The sequence below is a fragment of the Perca flavescens genome, chromosome 3, assembly GCF_004354835.1.
Source record: "Perca flavescens isolate YP-PL-M2 chromosome 3, PFLA_1.0, whole genome shotgun sequence".
NCBI classification, from domain to species: Eukaryota; Metazoa; Chordata; class Actinopteri; order Perciformes; family Percidae; genus Perca; species Perca flavescens.
The window spans coordinates 24,951,598-24,970,718 of NC_041333.1; the positions used below are offsets into that span (position 1 = coordinate 24,951,598).

Below are 19,121 nucleotides of genomic sequence, written 5' to 3' on the forward strand. Positions count from 1 at the left end.
GAAGAGAAAGACAGAGGGAATGACAAATTATACACATGTAATTTAAATGATTAAGGCATTAAGGAATCGGGGGATAACTGCAGGGAAAACAAATAGCAAAGAAACATTTAAATGCGCAGCAGACATTGTCGCACCGTGAATGCTCTGAATATGCACAGCATTGCCCGGTATCTACTGTATCATGGTTGTCTTCAGCAAAAGCTTGTTAATCTGTTATGTTTGTTATTCACAGTCAGAAACAATTGAGTCCTGCTGACTGTCAGTGATGAAGGGCTTATAGGCTGATGAGATGTAAGGAGCGCTCACATTCATCTGCAGTTTAGACAGTGGCATAGACCAATAAATGTACTCGGGAGAGAATTCCCCCCCCACACACACACACACACTTTCAACAACCGAAGTGTTTGCACTTTCACAAGTTTGACAATCTGATTCACCTTAAGGACCGGGTACGAAATTACTCGAGATTCCTCATGTGGTTTGGGTGGAAAAAAACAGACAAATTTCAATTATTCAGCAGGGTAAAAAGGAAGGGCCCTTTTGAATGTCAAATACCAATTCATCCAGGGAGATGTAAGATGGAGAGAGGAGGAACATAAGCAAATAAAAGACTATAAGACATCCCAAACTTGCTTAAATGAAGTCTAGAGACTAGAGACTAAATAAACATGCCACTTCAGCTTCTGTTGTATGTTTCCCAGTATGCTAGGAGTTGTGTTGTGTTATAATCTTTATTAAAACAATCCGTCTTCTTTCTCTCATGGTGTCGTTTTTGTAAACAACACATTCTCCATGAGCAGAAAAGAGATGCATCAAAATAAAGTGGCACATTGGATGTTTTGTTGGATGTATTCTGTTTAGATATTAAGGCTGCAGAAAGGATGGCAGTATAGGTTGCTATCAACAGAATGTTGAGACAATATAATTAGTCATGATTTTTCCTAACGCCTCTTCTGCCTTGATTTCAACTGAATTCTGGGCTGAGAAGGAGCGGCCTCATTGCAGTATATAGAAAGTCATGGTTCTGATCTTGTGCTGGAGGGAATACTGGTATCCAATTCTCTCTGATATGCAAAGCTAACGTCTGGGTTTTTGAAAAGAAAATCTTTACACACACTGTTTGCTACTTGATGTATCCTCATCCCCAAATCAGCACCAGTGTTGCTTACAGGCAAACTCTTTTGTTAGCTTTCGAAATGTACAATGATACACTGTCAGCATTAACTCAACATCATCTCACCAGCTTCTTAAAACCCTCTCTTTTTTTCTTCTTTTTGGCACAGGTTTCTTTCAGATGGACACGGAAAAAATAAGAGACATGTAAATCCCACAACTAAGAACCTCTGCCACACTGAAGCATGCTCCCTGAATATCAAGCACTGATAATGAAGTCATTTGTTTGAGAGTTGCCAGGTCTCCCACTAAGGCTGGTATTCATTAGTCAGTCAGCGCCTCAGAAGAGGCTGCTTCCCTGTGACTCATGCAGACTATAATTAGCATTTAAGTACATTTCAACTGTTCATAAAATGTGTGACTATATCTTGAAAAGACTAAGTCTATATTCATTGCTTTTTCTACTTAAAGGCTTCACAATGATGGCAGTTGATGAAACAGCTCTGTTTTATCACATTACCTTTGTCAGGGAAATTAATTTGTATTGGCACGCTATTTGCCGCATCCTTGTGCTGTGTGTGATGCTTGTGTTTTGTTACTCTGTCTGCCTGGTAAAAATGAATAGTGTCTCCAAGAAACTGCTACACACACAGAAAAAAAAGACGCGGAATAAAGCTGCATATTGTTGGAAGTTGTGTAGATGGAAGACTTTTGTAAACCACAGAGGAAGCAGAAGACTGACTCCTGTGACAAATTGCTTTCTTTTTGCCGCCGTTGACCCCAGACCTCAAGATTCACACTTCTATGTGTATGCATTTGACAACTTTGTGGGTGCACATCTGAGCCTGTCTGTGCGAAAGACATCAATAATACAGCTTACCATTGACAGTGAGAGAAACCTCCTTCTCTCCTGCTCCTACACGCGGGACCACAGCACGGCAAACATATTTCCCAGCATCCTCCTGTCTCACAGATTTCAGTGTCAGGAGGTTCTCATTGCTAAGAACCTGCGGCAAAGAAAGTTAAAGATGATCAAATGCAGTGACAGCAAATGCACTTTCACATTTGCAACAAGGCGGTGTTATGGGAAAGAAAGATATGCACCATTTTATGCCTTAAAGTGCACCTCTTCTCAATAATTAAAATCCAATTCAGGGTCTGAGCTCAGTGGAGTAAATGGGTTGGCTTTGGCCTTTGATGTTAACTAAAGGGAAGGTGGAATGAGTCTGAATTTGTGGATCAAATCCACAGATATAATGTGAGAACAGGTCACCAAGAAGCTGGGACTACAATGGCCTCAAGATCTTATGTCTAATGGACATTTCAAAACAGATGCACTATGACATCAACTAATTAAGTACTTTATATAAGCCACAGAGATGCTGGAATCACAGAAAGTCTCAAACACATGCTTTATCAGAGAAAAGCAGCTTTGAATCTATTGTAAGCCATATTATGTGACTGGATGCGGAACATTAGGTAGCAGTGCAAATCAATATACTCACCACTCCAGATCCCCTCTTCATCCACACTATGGTAAGAGAGGGATTTCCTGTCCAGGCACAGTTGAAAACAGCGTCAGATCCAAGGTCCACCTGCAAGGACTGAGGCTCCGCAGCCATGCGAGGACCAACTGTTAAAATAAACATCATTAACTGTCAATTTACTGTACGATACATCCATAATTAAGCAGATGTGGTGGATGTAGAGCTCAGTGTCAAAATATACAAGACCTTAACCATAACCATGCATTATCACGTTGCTGGCATTTCTGAATGCAGTATCGCTTAAGGAGCCACTCACAGTAGACGTCAACGTTGCGGCTGATGTTTGTGCTGCCAAGAGGGTTGGTAACCTCGCAGGAAACGGGTTCTGTAAAGAAGGAGTGGTCCACAATAACCTCATATGTGTCGCCGGAAACCTCCTTGATAATGCTTCCTCCTTTGGCCCACCTGGTGAGAGGCAGAAAAGGAGCGATGGTAAGAAATGCAAAGAATGAAGGAAAAGGGGAAAAGGCATTAAGACAGGTTTTCACACCGCCCTATGTCAATAGCATTCTTTTGTGTGAATAAATCATCATTCTGGGGACGGTTTTCTGTGCTGGCTTCAGCACATTTTTGTGGCAGCCCTCCATGCTGTGACAAGCTCCTCTGTGACTCGGAGCAGACAGCACGTTTCTCATTACGCCAGGCAGAAAGAGCAGCACAGAGTGCCAGCTAAGAAAAACAAATCACAGAATGACAAATGGGTAGCGCCCCCACCTATGAAGACGCTGGTTGACAAGTACTGTATTACACACAACAGCTGATGTTAATAAATTGACACGGGATCACATAAAGAACATCTGTTCATGTTTGTGAGTGATAGCTTCTGTGACAGGGGCACAAACACTCCCTACATGTTTAGGTGAGACTTATATGAAGTCACGGGCAGCGGTGTCTCGCTCTGCGTGGTGTGGATGGCTCTCTGCTGCTACAACAGACAAGGCCCATTTATAAAAGTGAAGCGAAGGCATCTGTGTATGTCTCGGGTCTCTTTGGAAAATTTAGATGGTGCTGTGGGACATACAGTGCAATGCGCATCTAAATGCTGTCTTCCTCCACAATAGAGATGTGTCTGCATGCTGATGTGGCAAATGAAAACAATGACAACGGAACCGGTGCCTGTCTCCATTTTATATTCCTGCCAGTACTGAGAGCAGTTTTTACGGGATGGGGAACTCATTTGTTTTCCATGACTAACCTGGCCCCATGCTTCACTGACATGCTATCACTTAAATGAAAACAGATTACCTCATTCAATCAGTAAGTGGAGTGAAGCAGAATTCTAATTGGGCTTCATGGGATTGTTTTGCACTTTTTCTCCAGTAGTGGATCTTTCAGAGTTGTGTTCTTGTGTGACAAGGATACAGCTGAGAGCTCCGCAACACCTGCGTTTCCAAAAATGTTGAAAATCGGGCAGGCAGGTGTTTTTGGCCTGTCTGCCCTTTTATATAACTGCTAGTATTACTCGTATAGTGTCTGTGTGTATCAGCGAGCATGAACAGATGCATACCCTAGATACTGTAGCCTTGGAACAGAGTCGTGTATACACACTTTATATCTGCAAAGTATCCATATCATATCCCCAATATATCACACAGGGAATCCTGTGTATGCTACGTATTGAAAGATTAAAAGAATGTGAAAAGCATTATGTTAATGATGATGAATGTTGATGTTCGTAGCAGTTTGTCTCTAAATATGAATATCATCATGAATGTTTCCGCTGCTGTTTATATGACGATGATGATAAAGATGATGACGATGGTATTAATAACACTGGTGGCGGTTGCGGTAATCATACAACGATGATGAGGATGATGATGATGACACCAATGATATTGATGATGAGGACGACAATGAGAATGATGATGTTAATGACGGTAATGAGGACAACAACGAAGATGAAGATGATCATGATAGGAATTACACGGGTGATGAGTTCCAAAGTTTCCGTCTTGCTTAAGGAAACAGCAGCTGACAAAAATAACCTCTCCTTAAGGTCCATTTAGTGGCTGTTCTGGAGCTTTCTGTCATATAAGATGGTCTTCATTAGCAGATGGAGTTATCTCACTTGTTAAGTGCTTCGGAGCACTGTGAAGACTCCTCGTTCACGTTGGCTTAAATGTTGAGTTTCAAAGTTAATTCTCGCTCTTGGAATCAGCAGTTGACAAAACAATCTCAACTCAAGGTCCCTTGCTGTTCTGGAGCTTTGGATCACATCACAAATAGTAAAAAGTGCTCATAAAACCTCAATCTGCAGATAAAGATCATATGATATGTACAGGCTCCAGAACATTCAGGAGAACGTGCTCTGTCATACAACCGTGATGGTTGTGATAATTATGACCATTATGATGATGACAGCAACGATGCATCTATATCCGCCTACACTCCACCAGCTCATACTGTAGGAGTTGTAATGGGGTAAGGACATATGACCGGCTGCCAGTTTTGGGAGCCTGTGCTGGTGTTAGAGGGAGAAGAGACAGAATCATCAGACAAATCATGGGAGCTCTGTTGGTGTGCTAGGCCTTGTCCAAGACTCATGTCGAAACATAGCTGGCCCAGGGTAATACAAACACCTGCATTCCCTTTGGGAGGTTAGAAGGGCCAGTGCAAGCTTACTCTATAACTGACTCACTTTACACTGCTGTATCCTATTCAGGGATTTGATTCAGACAAGGCAGGGTGTGAATCCTGTACGCTCAAAGTGTGTGCTCAAGTGTGTGTGTGTGTGTGTGTGTGTGTGTGTGTGTGTGTGTGTGTGTGTGTGTCTATGTGAGCAAGCACATGTACAAGGTGTATATTTTCCTGTGTGCATGGGTCTGTAAGCCAACACTGTTATACAGATAAACAGGTCTGCCATTAATGGAAGCAGAGGACGAAGGAGACGTAGAAGAGCGGGAGAGTTTTGTGTTTTCTGAATGTGATTAAGGCAATAAAACAGTAACAATTAAATTAGGCAGGTATCTGTGCCATCAGCATCAAGACACACAGTAAATCAGACCCACAGTTATTATCAGCATGGTTAAGCACAGCACAGCGCTGTTCTATTCTCCCTTACATGCAAATTGAAAGTGATGACTATTGAATTATTGGAGGAATATAAAATAAATATGCAGGTTTAGTTATAACATGCTGTCATGTTGAAATGGACATAAATTACAGAGCTATTTCATGTTCTGCCAAGAAACTGAGGTAAGTACAGATATGCATACTACTATTTGAAAACAAATACAAGTGCCATGTAGACTATACCATTAAACCTGGAAAAAAGTATGGATAACCCAAAAAAATCAAGACTAACCAGAGGACTTTTTTTCCTGACTTCTTGGATATGCCTAGCATTTATCGTTACTTTTCAGGGTTATTACAGACGTTTAATGTTTAGTCCCAACTTTTCAAGGTAAATTCCAGCTTGTCAGGGTCGCATTGAATTATACGTTTACAGCTGCATTAACACACTTTAGTTTACGATTATGCAATAGTGCTGTGAATTACACACAATGACGTTCTTTAAAATAAAAGAACACTATAAAGTGACACTTTCACACATTTTAAGTATGCCTGACTGCTGCTAATGTAGGCATAAGAATATTAAAAGGGAATAGTAGTCTGTCCAAAAAAAGACATTGGCATGTTTGTAAAGAGGGAAGGTATGGTGATTGTAGTGTCAATCATAAGCAAACAAATAACAACACTGAGAATATAAGTGTGGGGAGGATTGGAATGTTGTTTGCTGCAGTGCCATGCAAAGGATGAGGTTCTGCTGTCGCTCTGTGCATGGTGTACGTGCAGATGAGGGACCTGATTTGCTTTGTTTGTTATTCTTTCTCTTCTCTCTGGTGGGTTCTTGTTTGGATCTGAGAAAACCCTCTGTGTCTTCATCACAGGGTGATTGTGATGTATGCCAGTTAGCCCTTCTACCATTACAAACAGTAATGAAGATGTTCCGACCCACTCGTCTTACCCTCTCAGAGAATGTTGATTCCCTGAGTGCCGACTAAAATGCATACCCATTACTCTTACTTCATTCACACTTTCAGCACCACTTTCATCTTCTCTTCCAACCCCCCGCCTCCACACTATGTCCTCTCAGATCCCTTGAATTCCTCCCTATTTACTCTCCCCTTGAGCTGTGTTCTGGCAAAGGTTCAGGTATCTGTAGAAATATATCTTATTTCCATTTTCACGTTTAAAGTCAAATTTATTGAACCAGTGTGGCAATCACGAGGGGTTGGAGGCAACAGAAAGCACCATGCCTTTGACTAGTGCCCCTACTATCTCGGGTCTGTGTCTCAAGTGTCCATTGAATTGGAGGATGGCAAAGTGGCGCAGTGCACATTGGGAATGGATGGCTCTCTTGGGGAAGGAAAAGAGGCCATCTGTCTAAGAACTACTCTGTCCTTGTGCCGTATCTGATCTGGGGTAGACAGAGTGTATTAGCACTGAAAAATGGCCTCACGCTGCTTGACCAGCTTCCTGCTCTCCTCTGCAATATTGCTCTATAGAGGGGAAATTTGTGGGGGGCTCTCCCTAGACAAAGCTCTAAGGCAAGCATTATGAGGTCCAAAAATCCCCTGTCTACCATGCCCTAAATGCCAATGGTGCACGGGAGCCTTGAAGCTCTTGTATAAATTGCAGATAAATCTAAATGGGAGACTATGAGACTGTGGAACTGATGGGGAGTATAACCTTGAAGTATCAAAAGTTATTAGACGGTGTGATATTATTTAATCCTACAGTGGATTGTGTCAATGACAGAGAGTCAGAAAGAAAGAAAGAAAGAAAGAAAGAAAGAAAGAAAGAAAGAAGACGGGAAGAAATAAATTAGAGTGGGAAAGTGGCAGTTGTGTTCTCTTTAGCTTCAACCTCCAACCTTTTTTTCACTCTGTAGTTTGTCAAACTAAAAGAAAAAGTAATCCCAACCACCATTGCATTTTAGCTCTTGAGACCCAGGGGAGAAGTCTGATTCCAGCATTGATCTAGTCTCATAACAATGGAGGTGAAATCCCTTTGCAGGTGCAATAGACGTCCTGTCTATGCTGTGCACCTACATAATCAAATACAAACCTTGTTTTCCACAATATCACTACCCTCCCTTCTTCCTTTTCAAAAGGGCAGAATCCATCAAAAAAGGCAACATATCTGTTTTGCCACCTGTGAGTGTGTTGTACATCCATTTCATTTCCCAGAACCATTACAAGATTCAGAGCTGGCCAATTCCCTTTGGTATCGATTTCATTCCATTTATTCTTCACCAGGTTTTTAAAACCTCCCACACAGAAAAACATCTCTTGACAAATCACCTGAGTATTACGCTTCCACAGGGCTATGCAACACTTTATGAGAATAATTATTGTCCATTTTGTTGTTTCATCTCAATAGTAGTAGAATAGTAGTACATTAAGGTTAACAAAACTGCTGCACGATGAGATTTTGGTAAGCATTTCACAAGGAAGGCTATTTTGTCCAACTATTTATTTATTTTGTAAGAGTCTTTTTTTCCAGTCTAACTTGATTTGATGTGTGCCAGGTTGTTCAATCTACAAGTCAGTGTGGTTGTTTGCCTAACAATATATGTTTTGGATCATAATGGAAACTACAAAATGTGACTGCTTTGTGTTTTTGAATTAACCATTATTTAATAATTTATATTTCAATTATTTTAATTTACAAGCCCATTTCCAAGGATTTGTGTACATATTGGATGATCTGTTTTCAGCACACAATGTCTGTACAGTGCCAATGTTGAGCCAATGCGGCTAGTTGTACTGTTTATGCAATATTAACATTCTGTCTGGTGATAGGGTTGTTGAATACCTTTCCATACCATCCATCCAGTATCAGATCTGTAGGGTTAGCATGAAATGGACAGTCGTCTGTTGATGTACTATGAAAGGTGCTAAAGGCTTCACATTCTTGTTCTAAAACTACCGTATCTCGGTAGCGTTTTCCTAAACAAATAATTTCTCTAATCTGTAGTCTTTAGTCTTTTTGGGACATTTGAGTCATTAAAAAACAAATACAAAAAAGGGCTTAGATTCAAACGTAGTGTATGTGCTGTCAGCCATATTCAACCACAACACACACATAAAAAAACACTAGCAGACCCCTGGGAGGAAACCTGTCTTCTGACTGTATACTGTGGAGCACAACCCAATCTCAGAAAAAGCTGTAATGTTGACAGCTTCATCAGATGTCATGCACATTATGTTTCCAGCTTTCCTCCGATGCACTGATGGACATTTAATGTTCAAGGGAGATGATATGACCACAATGCAAGCAGCTATGCAACAAAGCCCTGTATTGCTTTGCTGCAACCCAGTAGAACATGAAAAGGTTTCCCAAATGATTTTTCTGAGGTATATTTTCATTATATTTTATCAGCTTGACAGTGTAGCATTGTTTTTCTACTCTTCATTCCAAACTGTTGGCAGATATAACGCTGCCATTGCATCACAAAAAGGTGCCTGGCAACTGTTTTTTTACAATAAATTGTAGAAATTGACTTTATGTTAAAATGTATTATCCACCAGCAACACTGATTAGAGAACACCTCATTTAAAGTTAACTATACCACCTTCTCTTCTTAGTTTACATTATAGGATTGTTCATTTTTGTGCCATCATAACTTGCATGTACACTCGAAACACTTTTTCTTTTTATAATCTCACCTGTAGAGTGTGACAGGAGGGTTGGCCTTTGCAGAGCAGTGGAATTTCACAAGGTTGCCCTCCAGAACAGGTTGAGGCTCCACTGAGAGATTAACTAGTGGGAGATCTAAATACAAAACACAAAACATAGAGACACAAAGACAACCAATTACAGAACTGGCAGCCTCCTCAAACAACCAGGTGTAGTAAACTGCATGCCAGAGACAAACACCACGTTGTTGACATTTTCTGTGGCTAAATAAGGCTCAGAAAGAAAAAAAATATAGCAGAATTTCTGCAGAGAAGACAAAATAGACACCTTATAAATAGTTTAGAAACCACAAAAGAAAACAGCCAAAGACACCGACATGCAAATTTAATTCTGAGTTTTATTACGACGGGCCCAGATTTTCCAAATGTGTTTTTATATGACCCAAAACTGATTTGGCAACCTTTCATGTAGCTGTATCACACATACAGCACTGTAGGTAAACATGCTCCACTTAAAACCACAAGGAAAAAGTTGTTTCATTTGTATTATTTTACAACATGCTGTGGCAGCATTTGGAACAGTTGTGACAACTTATCACAGTTTGTGGCAGCATTTTCTCCCAAATAATAGGCAATTACTCCTAAATAATTTGATGCCTATTTGTTATCTTCCTGCCACCCACCCAGGAGGTCTAGGCCCAGACATACTGTATTTCACAGGTATGGAAGAGAACATACTATTTTTATTCTCATACATTCATTAGTAACACTCTAAGGAGCGAATCAAAGGCAAACTACACTTGATAATTAGTTTCAGTAAATGGCAATTTGACAACAGTAAATAATCCATAGTTTAACACTGAAATTAAAATAATGAACAACCTCTGTGATACAATACAAATAAAACTGCTCTTATAACAACAAGCATACAGATTATGCTAATTTCATAAACAACTTAATTCATACTAATTGACAAAGGTGGGATTCTTTTTGAAGATACGTGTTAATTTCCATATCAATCCCATCCCATGTGAAACAAACAGTTATTTACCCCACATACTCAGTGAATGAATTCTAAGGAGGTGAAGCTTTTTTTGTCAGGGTTTCTAAAAAGAGACTGGTACACATTTAGTTGAGAGCTTTAAATGTGGCAAGGGAAAAAAATTATCAAACTGACCTATATATGACCATTAGTTGTTTAAGTGTATATTTCTAATGTTAATGGAGAATCAGGTGTTCCCGTTAAGAAACAACTCTAGTTAGGGTTAGAGTAAGAATACCAGGGTTAACCAATCAGAGGCAAGGCAGAGTTGGGCTGGCCATGCCTTCGCCATCCTAGGAAACACAAATTTGCTCGCCGGCAACGTTTAGTGGAGCTCCCAGTGAATACAGCCGGACAGAACCAAACACAGACTCTGAGACTTACGGAGGAGGCTCGTTTGACATCAGGGAATATAGTACCGAGGTGGTTTTCTTTCCGGGTTTAGCAACTGGCATCCCGGGGCTAAGTCAGCTAATGGGACAGCTGTCCAGCTAACCGAGCTAACTAGCGACAGCTAACTACAGTTAGCGGTTACTTTAGCAACAAGTAGCCTTAAGCTAACCTTATACGTCCAAAAATCGTAAATGACCTCGGTACAGTATTTACTATCGTCAAAATGGTCTTATAACATTTATGACATCTTAATGACAAGTCCGAATGGTTCCACTTTATTTGAGGTCAAGGGAATGATTTATGACACCGTTTGACAAACAAACTTTTATATCTTCATGAGAAGTCCAAATTGTTTCACTTTACTTGAGTTCAAGCAAATATATTCACACGACACAATTATAATGGTCTTATGAAGCCAATTTTAAAACCATCCACTTAATGACAGTTTAATGTAATGTTAACACATAAAGCTGAATATTTTCTTAAAGTTTGATAATTAGGCCTGGTATGACATATTTATGACAGGTAAATGTTGTCTAGGTTAGTGTCAAGTTTTCATAACAAAGATATTGAAAGTTTATATTGTCTTGCTTAATATAAAGTTGTAATAACACAGATACTGTTGTTTTGGTTAATGTTGAGTTGTCATTACATTACATTTCGCACAATTGGCTAATATGCATGTCTCATGTCAACACATACTTGGAAAAACGTATGTACAATCTAATCTGTAAGGCTGAGTCTGAATAAGGTATTTCCATACATATCTAACACTACCCTATCAGCAAGAATAATCCTGAAAAAACTGTTTTCTGAGATGTGTGCCATTTGTATTACCAGTGGCATACTGGTAAGGCATAATGGGCAGCAGATGAGTCACATAGCGAATTAGCTGATTCTGGTTTTGATGCTGGTGCAGCCATCTGTTTCAAAGGTGTACTAAGTCTATCTGCTCTGTGTTCAGTAATACTAATGTACTAACTAGGGACTGTGTTTGGATTTAGATGAAGAGCAATGGTGGGCACAGAGATCCACACATAATTAAAGAAGCACACAAACATTGCTGTAATGAAGCTAAACAACACTGTGTAAAGTTATGGAGAGTTATTCTGTGTGTGTGTGTGTGTGTGTGTGTGTGTGTGTGTGTGTGTGTGTGTGGGCATGAAGTGTAGGAAAACTGCTTTTTACCCTGTGGCTGTGCAGATGCTCTGGGCTGGCTCAGCTGCCACAAAGCCCCAGAGAGAGGGGTGGTCCAGGTGCCGTATTCCTCCCTACTCACGAACACAAAATTCCCCATCAGGAGACTTATTTCCCTCCTAGACAGTTGCCCCCCCCCCACCACTAACCATCCTACCACTTTCAAATCCATGAGCTCCACCAGTGCCAGTTCTCCCCAGGCCAGTAAAGAAAACAACAACATTGTGAATCCCAGAAGACTGACGGCCACAGTGAACCAGTAAGTCTCTCCATGTACTGAGCAGCCATCTGTGTGTGTCTGTGTATTTGCATGTGTAGTCACATGTTTAAGAAGGGGTGTGTGTGTGCATATTAAAGGACATGTGGGTGTCATAATAAAACCGAAAACCTATCCATGCCTTGAGCAGCAGTGTTAGCTGCCCAGTAGCTGTTTTCAGCATTGCAAGCGGGTAATTGTCTGGACAAAAATGTGGGCAGAGTGAACCTCAGGGGCAAAATGACAGATGTGGAAGTGGTGGAGCAGGTAATAAAATCCAGCAAAAAGCTGGAGAGTACAGAAAGAAGCAGACATAAAAAGAGATCGAGGGGGATCTGGAGGTGTTGTCTTTGCTAATAGACACAGTATATGTGTAGCAGCTAATTCACAAGCCTTTCTCACTTAAGGTGTTCCTGTACTGTACTTTTTAATTATGCCAACCTTTTTCTCTTGTCTTTCTACTAAGACACTTTTAAGGACACAAATTCTCATTACTGTCAATCCAGCTTCTAATTAATGTTCTTTTCAATTGATCTATGTGTAAAAACGGACCCTCCCTAAAAAAGACCTCAGTCCTGCTCAGCAAGGGGTAATGTCATGATTACTTTACTTCTATTTCTAAGTCAGATGAGCAATTTGTTGGATAGTTGTATCTCCCTGAAGAACCACAAGCAAAGACAGCCATGGGAGCAACAGCTGTCAAACGTCTGACAGCAAAGGCTTTGGGTGTGAATTAGGGACTGTCTCTTCTCTAACCTTTGACCCTTCAGATATGACAGACATCTACTTAATTAAGAAGTCTATTTGCCTGTTTGATGTATAAATGCATGAGCTGCTGAGCGAATGCATTTGAGGCATCATGCAACAGCACATCAATATGCAAGATTGTTAAATTCTCCGATTCGTCAAGAGAGTAGTAGCAAGAGATAGAGAGGATGGGTGGATGAATAGGACGAAAACTGGCATACTAGGTTTCCTGGAAACAGTGCCAACATAAATCGTTTTTTCCCTTTTCTTAAAGCTCAATTTTCAATCTCTCCGGGTCACTCTAGACAGCTGTTCTCCAGTAGGACCAGCCTCAAACTGCAGGAATGTCGGCTGCTGAAGGATGGGGAGGCTGTTTGTGGGCCATCCGCTTGTGGCTTATAGCCTAGCAACATGGGCACACTGTCATATGGTTGGCTGAGTAGAATACTTGAGGGGAGAAAAGACTGACTGAGAACCTGAGATCCAGCATATTGATTATGAGATATTCAACCATGGAACAGCAAATAATTTTGTTTCAGTTATACAGCAGCTTAAATGAGGAGCACTGCATTCCTTGTAGCACATCTGTCATCAACGTGTTGTTACTGATCCAATCAAAAGATAGCAGTCAAAGCTATGTTTAGGGCGTCAGATAGATCTTCAGTGTATTGGAAGTGTGATATCAGCATTGCAACATAATTAAAGCTTCACTGAATGTACAGAAAATGTAATGTGCTTTAATGCATGGAGCCTTATATTGCCCCCTTACTCTTACACTCTTTTCTCTTTCTTTCCATTTCGGTCATCTGCCTTTAGATTAATTTGCCACTATCTGCTTGATTAAGCATGGAGAGCATGAAGCTGCTACTAAAAACAAATCCTCCTCAATTGCACATCTGCATGTTCTTTATTAATTAGTCTCAACAAATGGCATTCATTTTCCCCCCACATGGCTCAGCTTGTTTGCAATGCAAACACACAGAGAACCTTGGCTTCGCTCGTCCCTAGTGCATTAATTTCCCACTACATATTTGAAAGCGTGTTTCTATGTGGGGCAATGCTCTGCACATATGCAGCTGGACTAGAAAATGTTTGAGGAATATTTTAAGTTGTGTGATGAGTGGGATGAAACTGTGGCATCAGAATCATATTTCACTGCAGTGGATTTAATGCCGCGGGCTAGCAGAGTTTAGTGATTAAAGTCCAAAGGGCATAATGCAAGTTAAGCTACGTTGCTGGAGAAAACAGCATCAGGGGGTAGCCCCCTCTTTGCTATCAAATAATTACAGTCTGCTAATGGACTGGTATGGACAACTGAAGTCAGCAGTCTATCCAGGGTTCTGAATCACCTCAGTATGCTCTAAATCCTTCTCATTTTGGGAACATCACCTGTACATACTGTATTTAGATGCTAATTTGTCTAACCCTTGGTCAGATAACTCAGTATGAACTTGTGTGGGAAGGAAAATGCTGAGGTGGATGTACATCATGAGCATTAAAGGGATGATAAAAGAAAATAGCATTGTGAAATGCATTGGATTTTTGTCTGGTTTAAGCTGTAAGGCAATGTACGGGTTGCTTTTAGATTACTCTCATTTGGATTGCTATAAGGATTGAGCATAGAGAGAAAAAGGGCACCTAGGCTTAGAGGTGAACAGAATACGAAATGCTTAGAACGGCAGACAGACTGAGAAGATTTTAATTACTTTTGTTGCCATTAATATTATCTCACTGATACGGTCAATTAGAAAACTCTGGACAGGAAAATAGATGAGACTATTAATTCTAAATATTAGGACTTGCACACATAGAGACATGCAATAGAAAATACCAGCATTTATTCAGAAGGCGTAAATACTTAGTATCCACAGTTACAAGGAATACGCAACCAATTGGGGACATTTACTTATTTGCTGTCTTACTGAGAATTAGATCAGAGCGTCAATATCAATTTAATCTCAATCTTCAATACAGATCTAGCACACAGAATGTCAGAGGAATATTTGCAAGGCATTAACCCTGTATTCAATAGCTGTGAACTTCCTACTTGTAATTAGGAAAAGGGAAATAAAGCGCTTGAAGCTGATGCTCATATGACGTGTATGTCCACACAATAAACACAAATGTTGCTCTCACAAGACTGTGTGCTTTGAAATCATTTCTAAGTATATTTTTTAGCAGGCAAATTAAACTTAGATAAATACTCAAGTGTACTTTCCACTTTTGACTTCATAACCCAGACCAAAAATTGGCTAAAATCTCTACCCAAAGATCAAAGGGACTTTAAGGCCAGCAAATCATAATGTAACTCAATGAGATCTTGGAAGGACAGAAGTGGTTGTAGTGTGCACTCTAGGCTTAGTGACTTACTGTATTCGGCCCTCACCAGGGTCCCACTCAGACTAATAGCAGCTGTTCACCAGAAACTGCCATTAATCCCTCCATCTTTCTTACATGGCTGGTGCACATTGCAGCACCACTTGTAAAACACAAGTGCACGGCAAAGGGACATGAAATGGACTTTATTATTTGCACTAAACATCAATTATCAATTATGACTATTTTCAAAAGTAATCATACAGTTATGGCAACAATCTCTGTCCAAGATAATGAGAAAGGTTTTATTTTTTCATTTATTTAATTTTTTCTCCTCAAAACTATAACTTCCCTTTTTTAATTCGCTATCAAAAACAAAAATGTAGGGGTGACCTGTATCTTACACGGTAGGTCCTGCGCCCCATGTAGGCATAGTCCTTTACAGCGGCCTGGGTTCAAATCCGACCCGAGACTCTTGGCTGCATGTCATCTCCCCTCTTTCTCTTCCATTTCCTGTCTCTCTTCAGCTGCTCTAATAAAGGAAAAAAACTAAAAAATCTTTAAAAATAGAAATGGATATATAAGTCAATTCATAAATTTACATTAAACAAAATTTAGCTCTTGCAAATGGTGAACACGTTCGATAGCTCTTCATATGTGGATGGCAATTCTTTGTCTTTGGTATACGTACAGTAAGTATATATATATATATATATATATATATGAATGTAGATGCACAGATGAAGGCAGCATTTTGTTGGGCACAACCTTGGACAATCACACATCATATATTATGTACACGGCAACAACATATGTCACTACTATGTAACACTGTGGCTTTTTTCTTATTTGAATGAATTATGGCCAAACTACAGTATCATTCACAGATGAAAGGTTGAAATCCTGCCTATTACAGAACAGTAACTGAGAACATCTACATTTTAAGTGATGAATATGTGAACATCGATGGCATTGAAGTCCAGGTGAACCAAAACGAAGTAGTACCAAAACAGACTTCAGCATGAGAGAAGCCACAGGGACAATTTGGTAAAGTTTGATTGATTGATTTGACGATTACAACTTTCTAGGCCGATTCCGATTTCCGATTTTCTTTGAGTTAGGCCAGCCGGTACCGATTTTAGCTGATTCCGATTTCATTTTTTCTAACCACTTTACAGCACACACAAATATTTATTTTCTATCTTTTCTTTAATAGAACATTTTACATAGAACATTTTTTTAATAAATAATCGATCGCTATAAAATAGAACTATATAAATTACTCCTGGTATGGGAAATTCACACACATCTAAAGTACAATATTAGAACCATTTCCTTCTTTTCACATCCAATATCCAACTTAATATAATAAATATAGCCTTGCAGTATAAAGATATTTCTCAAAACACACACGCAGGCCTGTTTGAACGTCAGAGGCAGAGGAACAGTCACCGCAGCGTTCACTAACGTTAGCTTCTTGTCTCATCTGGGGTCTGATAAACAGTAAATTCATCAAAGTCAGTGTGCCCAACGCTATTTTCCAATAAACTGTAGCTATCATATTTCACGGGACCGCGGTTTTCATGTTCCACTTATTCAGCCTCACAAGGGAAAGACAGAGCGGCTGAGATCAGTAGAGCAGACTGCTCTGCAGAGCTGTGTATAATTACGACTTTATAACATTTCATAAACAGCTGATTGAGCGGTGGTGCGCTGATCTTGCGCAATGTTAATCATGCGGTGCCCGAGTACATTTCACCGGCATAAAATCGGCATATGTCAGACTGACCTGCCGGTCGCCGGTCATGGCCGAGCACGTGAAAATCGGCCAATTCCGGTCACTGGCCGGTCAATCGGTGCATCTCTAGTTTGATGGTAGGCCTATCCAACAAGGACCTATTAATGATGGACATATTTATATGAGCGCTGGCCTGCTTACATATTTTATTTTCTAGAAGCATTTAAAGGAGAACTCCGGGCAAGTTTTCCATTAATCTTGATTGCTATACATATATGAGTACTGCCGATAGCAAAAAAAACGAGCCAAATCGGTGCTAGCAACACGGAGCTGCTGCAGCTAATGCCGAGAGCTCCCACTCAGCTAAAACGGCAGTTATGGGGGCATAAGATAAAGAGTGCCTTTATGCCTCTTAACAGACACAAAATGCAATTAAAATGTCTGTGCAACATGAAACAGTGCCCTCACATGACAACAAGATGCATTTAGCAACTTTATTGCTATTGTTTAAATTCACCTACCCTCTTAGCTGCTAGCTGCCGTCTGGGATGAGTGAGTGTGTTCAGCCAGGCTCCGGTAATAATCATCACGCAGCAGTTCCATGTGTATTTGTAGCATATATATCCATTTTGTGTGCTGTCGTTGGTGAATATGAGTCTCTGCAGTGGCGAATTGTGTGGTAGTTTCCTTAGCCAGGCTAGCAGCCCTGACCGGCATCCTTCTACTTCCTCCCCGCCTCCCTCGCCTGCCGCACCGACAACAATCCACAGGCGCCCGCTGGTCTGGTGGAGGTCCTCCAGAGGACAGTTCATGCTTTTGCGGCGAAATTTTGAAGTTTATTCCCCCCTCAAAAATAAGTAATTGAGCACTGTAGTGGTTATGATCATATCAGTGACTATGTAACTACATGGAAAAAGACCAAATGATGCCTGTTTCTTGTACAGTATAATAGCGTTACTGAAGGCTAGCTCTAGCTCCATAGTTACGTTACCCCAAGCTTCTTCCCTTGTGAACACCTCCGCTCTTCACTCTTCACACACTACGCTCCGATCTGCACACTGCTGTTTACCTTTTCCTGCTACAACTGAATTCCCACGGGACTTCAGCACAAGGCTACAGCCTTCTGTAATGCTACTTTACAAGAAACAGCATAATTTGGTCTGTTTCCATGTAGTTACATAGTCACTGATATGACCACTACAATGCTCAATTACTTATTTTTGAGGGGGCAGCTAGCAGCTAAGAGGGTAGGTGAATTTAAACAATAGCTAAGTTGCTAAATGCATCTTGTTGTCATGTAAGGGCCCTGTTCATGTTGCACAGACATTTTAATTGCATTTTGTGTCTGTTAAGAGGCATAAAGGCACTCTTTATCTTATGCCCCCATAACTGCCGTTTTAGCTGAGTGGGAGCTCTCGGCATTAGCTGCAGCAGCTCCGTGTTGCTAGCACCGATTCGGCTTGTTTTTTTTGCTATACGTATAGCAATCAAGATTAACGGAAAACTTGCCCGGAGTATTCCTTTAACACTGCAAACAATTATGAATCACTATTGTTAAATCTTGATTTGTGACTGTGAATTCTTGCTGCAGAATAGAGGGAACACCCAGCACAATTGTAAAAAAGAGATGGTCAAGTGTTACACTTATTTTCCAAGCTGACATGGAGCGCCTGAAGGAACCATTGCCTTGATAGGTAGGGGGATGGCTTTCACCTTCTCTGAGAAAGGCTCGCCATACTGGGCAGAAGAAATAGAGGTTTGTTTTCTGTTGCTCCAAAGAGGTTATACATGCTCTCCTGTCTGGCCTTTTTCTATTGCCCGGTAGTGGTCTCTGACTCTGCACTCTGACTCTCCGTTAGGACTCTCAATCTTTGTTTATTATTGTATTATTATTAATGAATGAGCAACAAATAGATGCATTTTGAGTAGTACGGAACAGTCATTTTTCCACAAATTGGTAAAATGTATTCTGTTGACAGCTACGACATTGCACATTTATGTTTTTTGGATAATGTAATTGTAATTGTTTTTCTAAATTGGATTATTAACTTGAATATTCATGTGTTTATATAAACACATAAAAATCAAGTTTTCCAAGAAAACTGTGAGTGTTTGCAAGTACAAAATG

General features: G+C 40.3%; 1 protein-coding gene across 1 annotated transcript in view; it reads right to left on the reverse strand.

Moving 5' to 3' along the window:
- The window catches only part of kirrel3b (kirre like nephrin family adhesion molecule 3b), a 169,166-nt gene that overhangs the window by 20,906 nt on the left and 129,139 nt on the right, over positions 1-19,121 (reverse strand). Inside the window, exons 6-9 of the mRNA XM_028574626.1 lie at positions 9,335-9,440; positions 2,917-3,065; positions 2,619-2,746; positions 1,994-2,120 (exon numbers count right to left, since the gene is read on the reverse strand). Coding sequence (XP_028430427.1) covers positions 1,994-2,120; positions 2,619-2,746; positions 2,917-3,065; positions 9,335-9,440 — 510 coding nt within the window. The remainder of the gene's footprint in view (positions 1-1,993; positions 2,121-2,618; positions 2,747-2,916; positions 3,066-9,334; positions 9,441-19,121) is intronic.